General features: G+C 49.1%; 1 protein-coding gene across 10 annotated transcripts in view; it reads left to right on the top strand.

The window, feature by feature from the left end:
* The window catches only part of CSMD2 (CUB and Sushi multiple domains 2), a 701,208-nt gene that overhangs the window by 382,377 nt on the left and 305,557 nt on the right, over positions 1 to 13,274 (top strand). For 9 of the 10 annotated variants that reach the window (XM_032160157.2, XM_032160160.2, XM_032160159.2 and 6 more), the window contains one exon: positions 10,698 to 10,880. The exons of the other annotated variant lie outside the window; for it this stretch is intronic. In XM_032160157.2, the coding sequence (XP_032016048.1) occupies positions 10,698 to 10,880 (183 nt within the window). The remainder of the gene's footprint in view (positions 1 to 10,697; positions 10,881 to 13,274) is intronic. 10 annotated transcript variants of the gene reach the window in all.

Here is a 13,274-nt window from a genome sequence, read left to right as displayed (position 1 = left end):
CCAACCAGCATCGCTGGCTCTAGTCCTCTCGCTCCCATCTACCCATCTGCCACATGGAGCAGTGATCTTCCCAGAATCCAAATCTGGCACAGTTCTCTCCTAGTTAAAAAAAAAAAAAAAAAAAAATGACAACTTCTCATTGATTTTAGGATAAAGTATAACGTTTTCTTTTCTTTTTCTTTTTTTTTTTTTTTTTGAGATGGAGTCTTGCTCTGTCACCCAGGCTGGAGTGCAGTGGCGTGATCTCGGCTCACTGCAAACTCCGCCTCCCGGTTTCCTGCCATTCTCCTGCCTCAGCCTCCCGAGTAGCTGGGACTACAGGTGCCCGCCACCACGCCCGGCTAATTTTTTTGTATTTTTTAGTAGAGACGGGGTTTCACCGTGTTAGCCAGGATGGTCTCGATCTCCTGACCTCGTGATCCACCCACGTCAGCCTCCCAAAGTGCTGGGATTACAGGCATGAGCCACCATGCCTGGCCAGAGTATAACGTTTTCTACATGACATCCAAAGTTCTCCATGATAATAGTTCCACCAAGTTCTGGTTTCTGTGAATCCATTCAAGACAAAAATCTCTGCAGTCCTATAGAGCCTAATTCAGTGCCTGGCACAGGACACATGCTCAGAAAAGCTTGCAGAATTAAATTGTAATGAGGATCTACTTAGTCACAATCAGGTACCCTCCTCAGCACGCTCTCAATTCCCTTTTGGTCCACTTTACCACCATCCTAGTGCACAGATGCCAAGAGCCCACGCATTCTCTATTGTCCCCGTAGGATTTGGGGTTGGGCAAACCCAACTTATAATCAGGATCTTCCTTTGACTCCCTGTGTGCCAGTCTCTCCTCATCAATGAGACTGAATTTCCTAACCTGTGAAGAGGGGCTGATGAATGGTTCTCTTTCCAGGGTCTCATGAGGACTCAGTATAGTCAAGCACCCAGCATAGGGCCCGGCATTTAGTAAATGCTCAGTTGGAAGCTTACTCCCTTCTCTGCTCAGCAAGGCCTGCAGCTCTTCTTCCAACCTACATCATTGCCCGAAGCTTCAGAATTACCTCTGCCTCCATTTTAGCCCCCCTGTTACTCCAGCTCCTGGGGAGTTCCACACAGGATAGATACCTCGACCCAGGAATGAGCAGGGGTTGGTGGGGGGTAGCTGTGATGCAGGTTTCTCATAGGATGGCATAAGGCATCCAAGGGCAGAGACCTCCCATATCCATCATTTCCACCCATCCCTTAGGCACATCTGGCTGCATCATCATCATCAATACCCACTGTGTCCCAATTTGAGCAGAGAGATACAACCTTAGGGGCAGGCAGGTGGCACTCCAGTATCATCCTTTCTTCCTCATTGAAAGCATGAGCCTGGTGGGAAAATTGGGGCATTTGCTTCCCAGAAATCCCTCCAGTTCTGCTTGTCACAATCCCAGGTCGGGGGGTAGGGGAGGGGACTCCTGATCTGTCAGTATCTGAGCACTCTGAGCCAGTCTCCCTCCATGGGGGCCACCAGCTGTGGGAAATGCATTCATAGTTGCAATTTCTTTGCTTCCCAGTAGAACAAGAAATATTTAAGGAACAGGCAATTAGCACTTACCAGAAACATTATAAAATTACATACAATTTGCTAACAAGTTTTAGCATCAATCTGGAAGTCTCCTTGCTTCCTTGCTGGAGTCTGGAATCTGGCAGCTTAATGCTGAGTCTGGGAGGCTGGCCCAGGGGCGGAAGAAGCTGGGACCTGGACCCTGCAGACATGAAGGAGCAGGGCAGTAGAGATTATGCACAGGGGGTGCCCAACAGTCCAGAGCACTCACGTTAGAAATGAGCTCATCTGTTTGTTCAAGGCCCTATGATGTGTTGCAATGTTTAGGACACTGAGGCTACAAGGACAGCAAGACAATCTCTGCCTTCACCTAATTCATAGTCCATTTTCAGTAGCATAGAACAAGTGCTAGAAGACAGGGAAATACAAAGGAGGGGCAGTGAATCTTGCTCGAGGGCATCAGGGGAGTCTGCCTGGAGGAGGCGGTGTCTGAAACTGAGACTTGCTTGAAGGGTGAAAACATCCTTGAGAGAGGAAACAGGTGGGCTTAGAAAGCTGACATGCAGATAAGATTGAGGCTAAAACCTCAGTAAAAATAAAGTCTGAGAGCAAGTTGGGGAGAAGAGGGCCAAGACTTGCTCTCTGCAGGCAGTGCCACATCCCCTTCTTCAGAACTTCACTCCAGTGGTGGGCACTGCTGAGCCCCCGGAAGAGGTGGTTTTAGAAGCAGACTTCAAAGGAGGCCAAGGGCAGCCAACCAGCATCACGGACCACCCCCTCTAGGATACCACCTTTCCTCTTGTCAGATGCCAAGCACATGGCTATTTTCAGCCTCTCTTCTGTTATTTTCAGCACGCCTCTACTTCTTGTCTTTTCCCCATAAACTGGAAGGCCCAAACATTCCAACTTTGGCCAAGAATATCACTAACATGTTCCTAAGATGCTCGCTGAGTTTCCATGATACCTCTAAAGGTTTTCCAGGCACTGGGAGCCAAAGTTGAGCTAGATACAAGCAGCAGCTGCCTCTTCTCAAAAAGTCCCAGTGGGATCCAGCCTGTTCTAGCCCCTGGAGGCTGGGCTGGCAAACAGCAGAGGATGCTGCCGCATTAAGATTTGGCAGGAAGTAATTTGTCAATGAGATGTACCCTCTAAATACACAGCTTTTGCAAATGGTAAGCTTTAGTTTGGAGCTAATGCTTGGAGGCTACCTCCATGTCCTTTGTTTCCAGCCTCCTTTGGCTGGTGACAAACCTGTGACAGTGTTATGGAGGAAGGAGATGGGGAGGGAAGAATGTCACCCACTTCATCCAGCCATACCTCCATTCCACTTGTGGCAATCGTGTGCAGAAAAACACACCAGTCCCCATAGGTGCACATATAGATGGGTCTCTCACCTCCTGGTGCCCTTCGCATAATCAGAAGTAGAAAAGCAGAGTGGGGTGTGGTTCTGAGGCAATCCAGGTGGTCTGGACATGCCCACAGGGTGTTCCTAATGCACCAAAGATGTCCTGGTCACTCACTAGGAGTTTATGCTGATTCAGCAACGGGTCTGAGCACTCAGTATGCATAAGGCACTGGGCTTGGTTCTGGAGATACAAAGAGTGGAAGGGATGTGACCCCTGGCTCTGAGGGAGCTGACAACCCACAGGATGGAGCTTAAATGACTTATTACTCATCCAACCAAGCCCTTCAGGGTCTCCCTCTAACCATCTCTCTGGCCTCTTCTCTCTTCATCGCTTGAGCTTCCCACTACGCTGAGCTTCTAGCTCTTCTCTAGATTCCATGCTCTTGTCCTCCATTTCTCCTTTCCTGCTGCTTTCCTTCCATCCTCTCCTCCATCCTCCCCCATCATGCCTCAAAAGTTTACTGAATCCCCTCTCTGTGCCTTGCACTTCACTAGAAAGGCTGGGATATAGACATTTCAAAAAACACTGGCTCGGTCCTCAAGGAACTTACCAATTAACAGTGGGAAACACATGCCCAAAATTGCAGCACCCGTTGCTATAACAACAGAAATGTCCAAGGGGCCTGGGAGGGAGAGAGAAAGAGTTCCTAAGGCTGCCTGGGTGATTCGAAAGAAGGTCGCACATGGGAACACACTTGCACCAACACTGAAAGATGATTCTTTGTCTGGTAGACAAAGCAAAGGGTGTGCATTTCGGGAAGAGAGGTTGGCAGGTGCCACATTAGAGCCGTGTGAGGGGTGGCCGGGCTCTGGGCTCTGCGAACAGCAGCGACAATAACGCTGAGGAAATATGGCCAGTCGCTGGTTACACACTGCATGCTGGACATTTTGACAATTATCTTGTGTACAGAAGCTCATTTAATCCTCACAACAACCTTGTTATTTTGCCATTTCCATTTTACAGATGACAAAACTAAGGCTCAGAGAAAATGAGTCACATGCCCAAGGTCTGTTCCTTAGTATCAGAGCCAGGATTTAGATCCTGGGCTTTGTGATCCCAGAGCTCTTGCCACTGCACTATTCCACCTCCCTACAGATCACTCGTTGCTGTGCCGTGTAAATCTCAAGGTCGCTGATGGCCAAACAGCAGGCTGGGGTGGGAGGGGTAGGCAAGGGTCCTGCCATGCTGAGGAGTTAGGATTTTAGTCTGTGGATTTGGGGAAACTGTAAAAGATCAATGAGCAGGGGATTGTAATCATCATATTTTTATTTCTGAGTGATCTCGTGCTCCTTTGTAGAGTGTGAAATAGAAGGAAGAGCCAGGGGAACCATAGGCTGCTGCTGTCACCCAGATGACGAGTTGCAAGGGCTGAACTCAGGCAGGGAGAGACGGGGTGGAGAGCAGCGGGTTCTGGGTATGTGGGAGGAGGAGTCAACAGGAGGGGACTAAGGAGAGCTGAGGGAGAAGGACGGGGCAATCCAGGCTGACTCCCAGATTTGAACAACCTCTAAGAAACCTGTCCAGTGCTCCCAGCCAGAGGCCTGAGCTGCCCCTTCTGCTATCACCCAAGTCATGTGATCAGGTCTACGTCCTCTCCATTGCCCTCATCATTGGTATTGGAATTATCTCCATACCCACCTGACTCTGAGTTCTCCAGGGGCAGGGGCCGTGGGGCAGGCAACGCTATACCTTTAGTGCTTAGTGTGGCATTTGGCACGGTTTCCATGCAAAATATTTGCTAAGCTCAGAGTATTCTGTGTGTTCCAGGGACTGTGCTAAGTGCCGGGTACACAGTGATCAAAAATACATAATGGATGCCTGCCTTCATGGGGCTTACATTCTAGGGGGTGGGAGTGAGGGGGGCTGGGTGGTGAATCATCTTGTGCCCAATGCCCAACCAGAGCTCCAGAAGAACAAATTTTTAGCCTTTTATTGGCTTTTATGCCCCCAATGTCTAGAACAGTAACCAATAAAAGACTTGTTGAATGAACAGATGGGTAGTTACAAGAGGCATCATTGCTATAAAGCGAAAGAATGTGGTGCCAAAACGGGAGGATTGCTTGAGCCCAGGAGTTCGAGGCTGCAGTAAGCTGTGATAGCACCACTGCACTCCAGTCTGGACAGCAACAGAGCAAGACGCTGTCTCAAAAGAAAAAATAAAAAGAATGGGGTGCAAAGAAAGAAAAGTAAAAGGGAAACGTCAAAGATCTAAGATGTGTGGTCAAGGAAAATGTCTTGGAGGAGGTAACATTTTAAACCAAAGTCTGTTAATGCAAGGCGTTAGTCATGCCAAAGGAAGAGAAGAGGAAGCTCAGGCTAGGGGAACAATGAGTTAGTGAAGGAGCCAGTGAAGCCTCCCAGCCTCATGTGAAAGGGAGCAAATCCTCGTCTTCCTCCAAGCGGTGCCTCCCCTCTTGGAGCACATCAAATAGTCAGTGAATTTATAGAACCACATGATACAGTCCCTTCTGTGCAGACATTTTCACAAAAGACGATTCCAATTTGGTATTAGAAATGGAAAAACCTGGGGAGAAGAGTGAGATTGATCACAGATGATGGGGATAAAACAGCCAAGAAAGGGGAAGCAAATATGCTGAGTGGCAGAGCTCAGTCATGATGGACTTCTGAGGCATCTTAGAAGCAATCATCTCATGTTTTCCAGTTTGCCTTTGGTAGGCAAAAGGAGAGAGACAGGACACACACTCATAAAACGGAATTATATTAAACCAGATAACAGGAAATTGCATGTGTGATTTTTCTGCAAGTCAAAATCCATTTATCTGTTTGCAATTCTGGGTCCTGACGTCAGACTTGGTCAGCACCTGACCAGAAGTACCAAAATCAAACACCTTTCAGGCAGGGCAGTAGAGCACAGGAAGCCCTTTGCAGGAAGGCAGGGGCCTTGGTCCCTGTGTTTCCAGCGGGAGTTGACTCTGAGCTTGGAGAGAAGGCTTAGGCCAGGACAGGAGGTGTCAAAGGTACAGAAGCCAGCCAGCAGCCCCCTCTGCCTTCCTGGAAAGAGCTCCCAACCTCTCACCCCACCCTGCTCTGTTCTTCCTCTTCCTTCCACCCAATCTTGGTTCTCTGGGCAACATATCCCCTAATGCCTTGGAACTCTTTGCCAAATGCTCCCTTGAACCTGAGTCCCCATGAGGTCACCATGACCCTGTAGCCCTCTGCAGTGCTAGCAGCTCATTTCCCCACCCTCAAGAAACTTCACGTTGAGAGGGGCTCGTATGCTCACTCGCCGATGCCATTCCACCCACGTGTAAACCCCTTCCCCTTTGACCTTATGCTGTCTCCAGCTCTGACACTTTCTACCCCTCCTCATCACTGTCAATGGTCTCCTCCCTACTTGCCATCACTTTGCCTCTCAGGCCTTGACCTTCTCACTTCCTTTCATTGTACTTCACCCTGGCTGCAGCTGGACCTCATCATCAAGCACCTCTGAAATCTCAATTCCACATACTTCAGCTTTTCCACATGACACTCCCTCTACTCCTGCCCATCATCCCTTCCCAACCCCTATTTCCCCCAATCGCCCCCTGCTCTCTTCACCTCTTTCCTTCTTCATCCTAAGCCCCTTGGATAACACTTTGGCCATTCTTTTCAACAACATCTTCAGCTCCTTTGCCTCATTGTCTTCCATTTCTCCAAGCCCAATCCCCCCTCACTCAGTCAGTCCTCCTACCCCTTTCTCTACTTCTACAGGAACCGAGTGGCCAAGGGCTGCTGGGACAAGTCATATATAGCCCTGCTGGATGCTATCCCTACAGATGAGTCATCTGCCCCCTCGGCGGGCCCCAGAGGTGCATGGCAATCCATCTAGCCATGATTTCCTCTTCTCCAGAGTGACAGCTTCAGACATTCTCTTCAAGTCATTCTCCCATGACTTGTCCCTCACCTTCAGCAAAGACTGTGACCTCCTCCACTTAGAAAATAGAGCCTGTGTCATCACAGGATCTCCCTCGGTCTCCTGCCATCCTACCTGAAAACTCACTGCCACCACTTTTTCCCTCTTTACTGTGGTCTTGAGGGAAGGACATCCCTCATGGTCTCTAAGGCTGGGCCTCTAGTGTGCTGTCAGTCCCATGCCTCTCTCCGCTGGAGCCCCTGTAGGGGGCCCCTTTCTCCTCCACATCTTCAGCTAACCATTCAATACATCTTTCCTCCCACCCCTTTATTCTTCTCTGGCATTTCAATATGGTCAAGTTTCTTCTGTACTAAACTACTTTAACCACTCCCACCCAAGCCATATGCCTCATGACTGCTACCTAATTTCTCTGGATAGAGTAATATCACCTTCTCTTCTCCTGTTAGGTATTGGCCCCATCAGTACACACAATCCTGGCAGTATCAATGTGACCTCTTTTTTTCTAACCTGTTTTTCAATCCTATATAAACTTCCCTGCAGCATTTAAGGCTGTTGATCTCCTTCTTGAAACTCTTTCTTCTTTAAGCTCCTGTGACCCCACTCTCCCAGTCTAGCATTCTCCTCATTCCTACATTGTCCCTAACTGTCCTGTCCTGGACCAACATCCCTTCTCACACTCCTTGGGTTGTTTCATCCTTCTCATGGCTTCTTTTACAATCTACGAGCTGAATTTCTAGATCAGGCTTCTCTCTTGAACTTAAGACCCGTGTAGCCACTTCCTGCTAGATATTTCCACTTGGAGGTCCCACTAGTACCTTAAAACACAGCATCCCCTGCTGATGACCCTCCATTCAGACCTATACCTCTTCCTGCATTCTTGTCTCAGTGAGGGTACACCCAAATGCTCAGGCCAGGCACTTAGTTATATAACTAAAAGTTAGCTGTGACAGTAACTATTGGGTAGTTATTGTCACTCCTATATCGCAGTCCTACAAACAGTTTTACCTCTGGAATTTGGCAAGGGTTCTTCCCTCCATCTAAGGCCCTTCCTTCTCACCTGCTGTTCCTCTTCACCTTCCTGGTTCCTCCACAGCCTTAGGGCCTTAGCCTGGACACCACATCCTCTAAGAAGCCTTTCCTGACCCAGGTCTGGGACTAGGGTCAGGTGAGCAGGGCACTCATGGGCACGAAATTTAAGTGATGGGGGAAAAAAACTCAGCAATTAAGATAAATAACACTTAATGCAAATTAAAAAAAATTAATATTAATGCAAAATATCCACGTTAAAACACATCAACATTTGAATCAAAGACAGGCTCTGACAGTGCTGGGACTATGGTGAGACCAGTGAGGTGAGTCATCTGAGCATAGAGTTGGATCCAGGCTTTATATTAAATGTTGGTATTTTTCTTCATTGTGAATTGGATTTATGGTAGTAATTGTAATTTTCTAGAAAAAATAATCGCACTAAGATATTATTTGTCATGATAACTGAGACTTTGGTGCCCCTTGAAATTTTATAGATGAGGTTAGTACTTCCACTCTCCACACCCTATTTCCAGACTGATCCTCCACCTTTGAGTTAGGTGCCTCTCCTATGTGCATCCACAGCACGAATCCCTTGTATCATAAACACCTGTTTCCTTGTCTGTTCATTTCTTGAGGGCAGAGACCATATCCAGATGTCAAGGGTGTAGCACAGCAACTGGCACACAGTAGGTGCTCATTGCATTGTGCTTAAGTGGGTGCCTGTGATTGCATGATGGTAGGAGGAATTGATGGGTAGGTGGATGTGGGCATGTGCGCAGGGCTGTGCCTGCACAATGGGAAGGCTGGGCAGATTCCTTCATCCCCCTTAGGATCCCCTTTTTCTTAAGCCAATCACAGCCTCAGACTAGCTGCTGTGGGCAGGAACACAGGCACACGTACCCCACATGCATATCTCCTGCAGCAATGGTGGGGCCTCACTAGGAAACCTTATATCTGGGTTCTGCCCCTGGCAGCAGGAAGGATCCAGCTCAGCCTTGAAATGCTGTGTAACTTTCACCAGGTCTCAAAATGCCTGCAGTGACAGCCCTCACACCCCAGGCTCTCGCATCCCAGAGAGCATGTCTGGGGACATCTGGAGGCAGGTGAGTCCTGCTGTTTGCTTCTCCACGTTGACTTATCACAGGGGCCCCTTCTTCTTTCCTTCAGATTCCCTGGAGCTCTGGGACCTGGAGCAAAGGGACCATGTTCCTGGAATGCCTCAGTGTATCCCCTCCCCAATCCCTGAGCCTGAGCAAAGCCAGCTTCAGAGGGGTTTCAGCTATGTTTTCAGCAGGTGTACTTATAGAGGATGAGGCCGGGGGGACATGTGAGGTAAGAGGCAAGTGGGCTGACTTACATTTGAGATGCCTCACACCTGGCACATGGTCACACAGACTCCCCTGCACAAAGGGGAGGACCCTTGTTGCTCAACTTAGATGATCACTCACACACACACACACACACACACACACACACACATAATCCCAGCCATAGAATGCCTTGTCCTGCCTGCTGTCAGCACAAAGCTGGAAGCCTTCATTTTGGGTTAACATGAATGCAACGATCAAGAGCCCACCCGTAAAAGGCAGTGCCTGGAGCTGCCCAGCCCACAGAAGCCCCACAGTATGGTAGGAAAGCCTTTGCAGAATCATCCCTGTCAGGATCACACACACCAACTTCAGGGACTGTGGCGCCTGACAGCCCGTGATGGTGTCTACCGAACAGGCAGGGTCCCTTTGTCCTGAGAATCCTGGGTAGTATCCGAAAAACTCCCCTGATGACCCTGGGCCCCTCTCTCCCAAATCTCAGGACTCGTACAGTCCTCACCTCACCATCTGGCACTGGCTTCATGACTTCCTATCTATCCTACAGGATGCCCTTCTCCCCGGAAGCAGAGCTCCTCTCCTTCCCTCTTCTTCCTCCTCCCCTCCACCACCCCCTCCTCCTCGTCCATCTCTCACAGCATTAAGCACAGCATGAGTGGAAGTGGAGGTGACTCCAGAGGAAGCTCCAGAGGATTGACCAGGACACACTCCTTTCCAGAAGCATCTGGGTCCTGACTACCTCTCCAGTGAGGTAGCCAGCCTGTCATGCCCACTGGGTTCAAGGCCCCCAGAGCTGTCTCAGGGAACCCACTCCATGTCTGACTCACCACTGTTGACTCAAGTGAACTTCCAAAGCATACTCAATGAGTCATTTGTTTCATTTTACCTGCTACCATCACAAATTGAATTAAGGAAACATCTCTATGAAGGTGCTTCCACATCAGCAGTTAGTGAACATTTATTCTCAATTAATCTCTGGTTTGGGAAAAAGACAGGGAGCAAAGCCTCAACTGCTGTGTCATCTTGACTTGCCTTTGCTGCTCAGAAACGGAAACGGACTGTACTTGAGATCCGTCATGTGACATTAGCAGTTCAGATGCAAGGTCAGGTTCAGTGAGGAAGTCTCCAAAGACTTCTAATGCTGTGGAACTTGTTGCTCCTGGGACAGGTAACCTGTGAAGAATGTAGACCCACCTTCTCCCTAAAATTGCTTCATCTCATATTGGATTTAGGGAGAGAGAAGGGGTCAAAACATCCAAGCATCTAGAGCACTTTATGTGGACACAGAGCCTCAGGCACTTGATAGCTGGAAGCCAATTCATCCTAGGATGCTGCGATGAAACAGGACATTGCAGGATTTCTCACAAACCTCATTCCTTATAAGAATGTTGAATCCTACCTGTGTCACTGTGAACACTGACTTATGGCAGAAGAGCAGCAGAGCATGTCATGTGGACCTTCAGCTCCAAAAGAGGTATAAAGTCACCTTTTGTCTCTGTTTTCTCATCTTCCTGTCTTTCAGAGATCGAGCAGGGCAGTTGCGGTGACCCTGGCGTACCTGCATATGGCCAGAGGGAAGGCTCCCGGTTTCGCCACGGTGACACTCTCAAGTTTGAGTGCCAGCCCGCCTTCGAGCTGGTGGGACAGAAGGCAATCACATGCCAAAAGAATAACCAATGGTCGGCTAAGAAGCCAGGCTGCGTGTGTAAGTGAGCAGGGAGGAGGCCACGCCAGGGTCTTCACTGAGAGGCAGGGGCCCATTTCCTAGCTACCCCAGGGGCCCCGTCCCTGGGAACCTTGCAGGCTGTAACAACAGCTGCACTCTGCTTGGTTTATTCTACTCCTCAGAACGTTGCTGGTGGGGTCCTCATTTCTGGCAGGAATGTCAACTGTAGCACTGAGAACAAGTGCTCTTGACATTTGGGGATGCTCTTCAACGCCGCCTTACCCTTTTTGGTGATCCTTAAGAGCAAGGAGACACCACTGGGGCAAAGCCCACCAGGCTCAGACCCAGACATTTCCTGCCCACCCTCATTGCCACCCCTGACACCATCTAATCAAGCAGGGTGGAAGGGACTGTCAAGTCTGTAAGATTGTAGACACCACCAGCCTCCAGTACTGTGGGAAACTGGCCTTGCCAGGATATAAACAGTTTCCTAAAATTGCTTCATCTCATATTGGATTTAGGGAGGGATAAGGGATCAAGCTATCTTTGGACTGTTGATCTTTTGAGGAAGGGGTTGGAGTTGAGTGCTCTGTTCTGTGGAGATAACAAAGAAGCCCTTCTTCCTTCCTCTTGGATGACCTGACCATACTTTGCAGCACAAACGACATCTTAAATCTTCAGCTGTGGTGGGATTGGCAAGGATGAGGGGCTGTGTGTAGCCAAGGGAGGCCTAGGCATGGTCTCTGCTGGGAAATCAAAATTTCCAGCTTCTCTGAGCTATTACGTCTTCTCCCATCCCTTGTCACTCCACCTTCTCCATCTCTTTCCATGTGCTTCTCTCAGGGAAAGGCAGCCAGCCTGACCCTCGGATCCTTCACCCGGCTCAGTGGGTTACTTGGGGCCTCGAATTCTGTACACTAGAGATCGGTGATCCCTCAGGGCTGGGAGAGGAATCGCCTGGGAGACTGTCAGTGTCTCTGTGATGACTGAGAGTTTGCTGTGTGAGTTGATGAGTTGGGATGTACCACGGTGATGATACTTTTTAAATGAAAAAAAAAATCACTTTGACTGACAAAGCATTTTGATGACTTTTGAGTTTACTTATGTAAAAAGTCTTGAGAGGTTTAAAGATCAAATCACCCTTAAATACACATTGAACAAATCACCCTTATTGAAAAAAAATAAATTGCATGATATCTGCCCATCCCTGCTCCCCACTGTGGTTAGAATATAGAGCCCAACAGAATTAGCCGCATAGCACGCTGGGAGCCACAAGGACCTGGAGGAGCAGGGAGCAGCTCAGGGCAGGCAAACACAAAGGCTTTGCCCATTGCAGAGACCAAGCCCAGGGACGGGTGCATGGGGCAGGGCTCTGCAGAGGCAGGGCCTGAGAAGATAAAGGTACACACAGTGGGAGCCCCAGGTGCCATGGGGGCTTAATCTCTGAAATCCATCTAGATAAAACAAGGCAGGGAGAAATGGAGGAGAGTCTAGGAGAGTCTAGCTTCTACGACAAAGAACTGGGAGGATTGGCATGGGAAGCAAAACCAGCCAGCCTCTTAGGACCAAGATAAGGTTCACCGTCCCCCAAGCTGAAAGAGGCAGGTAGCAGAATGCCAGCTGAGGGACTGTTGCTTCACGCCTCCAAGAGTTTACTTGGCCGTTTGGCTCTTAGGAGCAGGTTTCTAACATCCTTATAAAACCTTCACCAAGGGCAGAAGACCTTGAAGTGCTGCCCAGCAGGCCCTTGGTGTCCACAAGCAGGGCCAGCACCCTCCAGTGAGCTGGGCACTGCTTGCCAACAGCTGGGAAGGAAAGACGATAGGTCTGTCCCAACAAGTATGTGTCAGTGCTCCCTGTGGTTTGAAACAAGGACAAGGCGTCTGAGGCTTATGGATGAAAGCTAAGCAGGTACTATGGGGAGCCGACATGGCATTTCTTCTTCTAGACAATTCTGGGATAGAGCAGGATGACATCCCCAGGCACTTCCATTACTCAAGTGTGTCTGGACATTGGAGAGTAACAGGACACAGCTTGAACCTCAGGGATCCTGGCTTCCATGGAAGAAGCCAGAGGGAGCCAACTGGCCCCATGCCTTTGCAGCATATAGCCAGGTCACACTTGCATTTCAACAAAGTGAGGGACTTCCATCTGCCCACTCCCTACTGGGTACCCAGCAGGTAAGCTGATGCTTTTATAGGTCCTGGGCTTTGCCCTCAGGGAGCTCATAGTCCAATTGGTGATAAGAAAGTATGGTGATAAGAAAGGCCTGGTACATTGAGATGACTTTGGTTTCAAAATTTGAAGACCGGGTTCTTAGTTCTAGCTCAGCTTTGTGACTAAAGCCAGGCATCTTCTCTCTGGATTTTCATGTACTGACCTATCCAATAGGGTAGCACTCCATTGTGGCTCCAGAAATTCTAAGCCTCTATG

The sequence above is a fragment of the Hylobates moloch genome, unplaced genomic scaffold (assembly GCF_009828535.3).
Source record: "Hylobates moloch isolate HMO894 unplaced genomic scaffold, HMol_V3 SCAFFOLD_8, whole genome shotgun sequence".
NCBI lineage: Eukaryota > Metazoa > Chordata > Mammalia > Primates > Hylobatidae > Hylobates > Hylobates moloch.
This window is presented reverse-complemented; position numbering and strand designations above follow the sequence as displayed.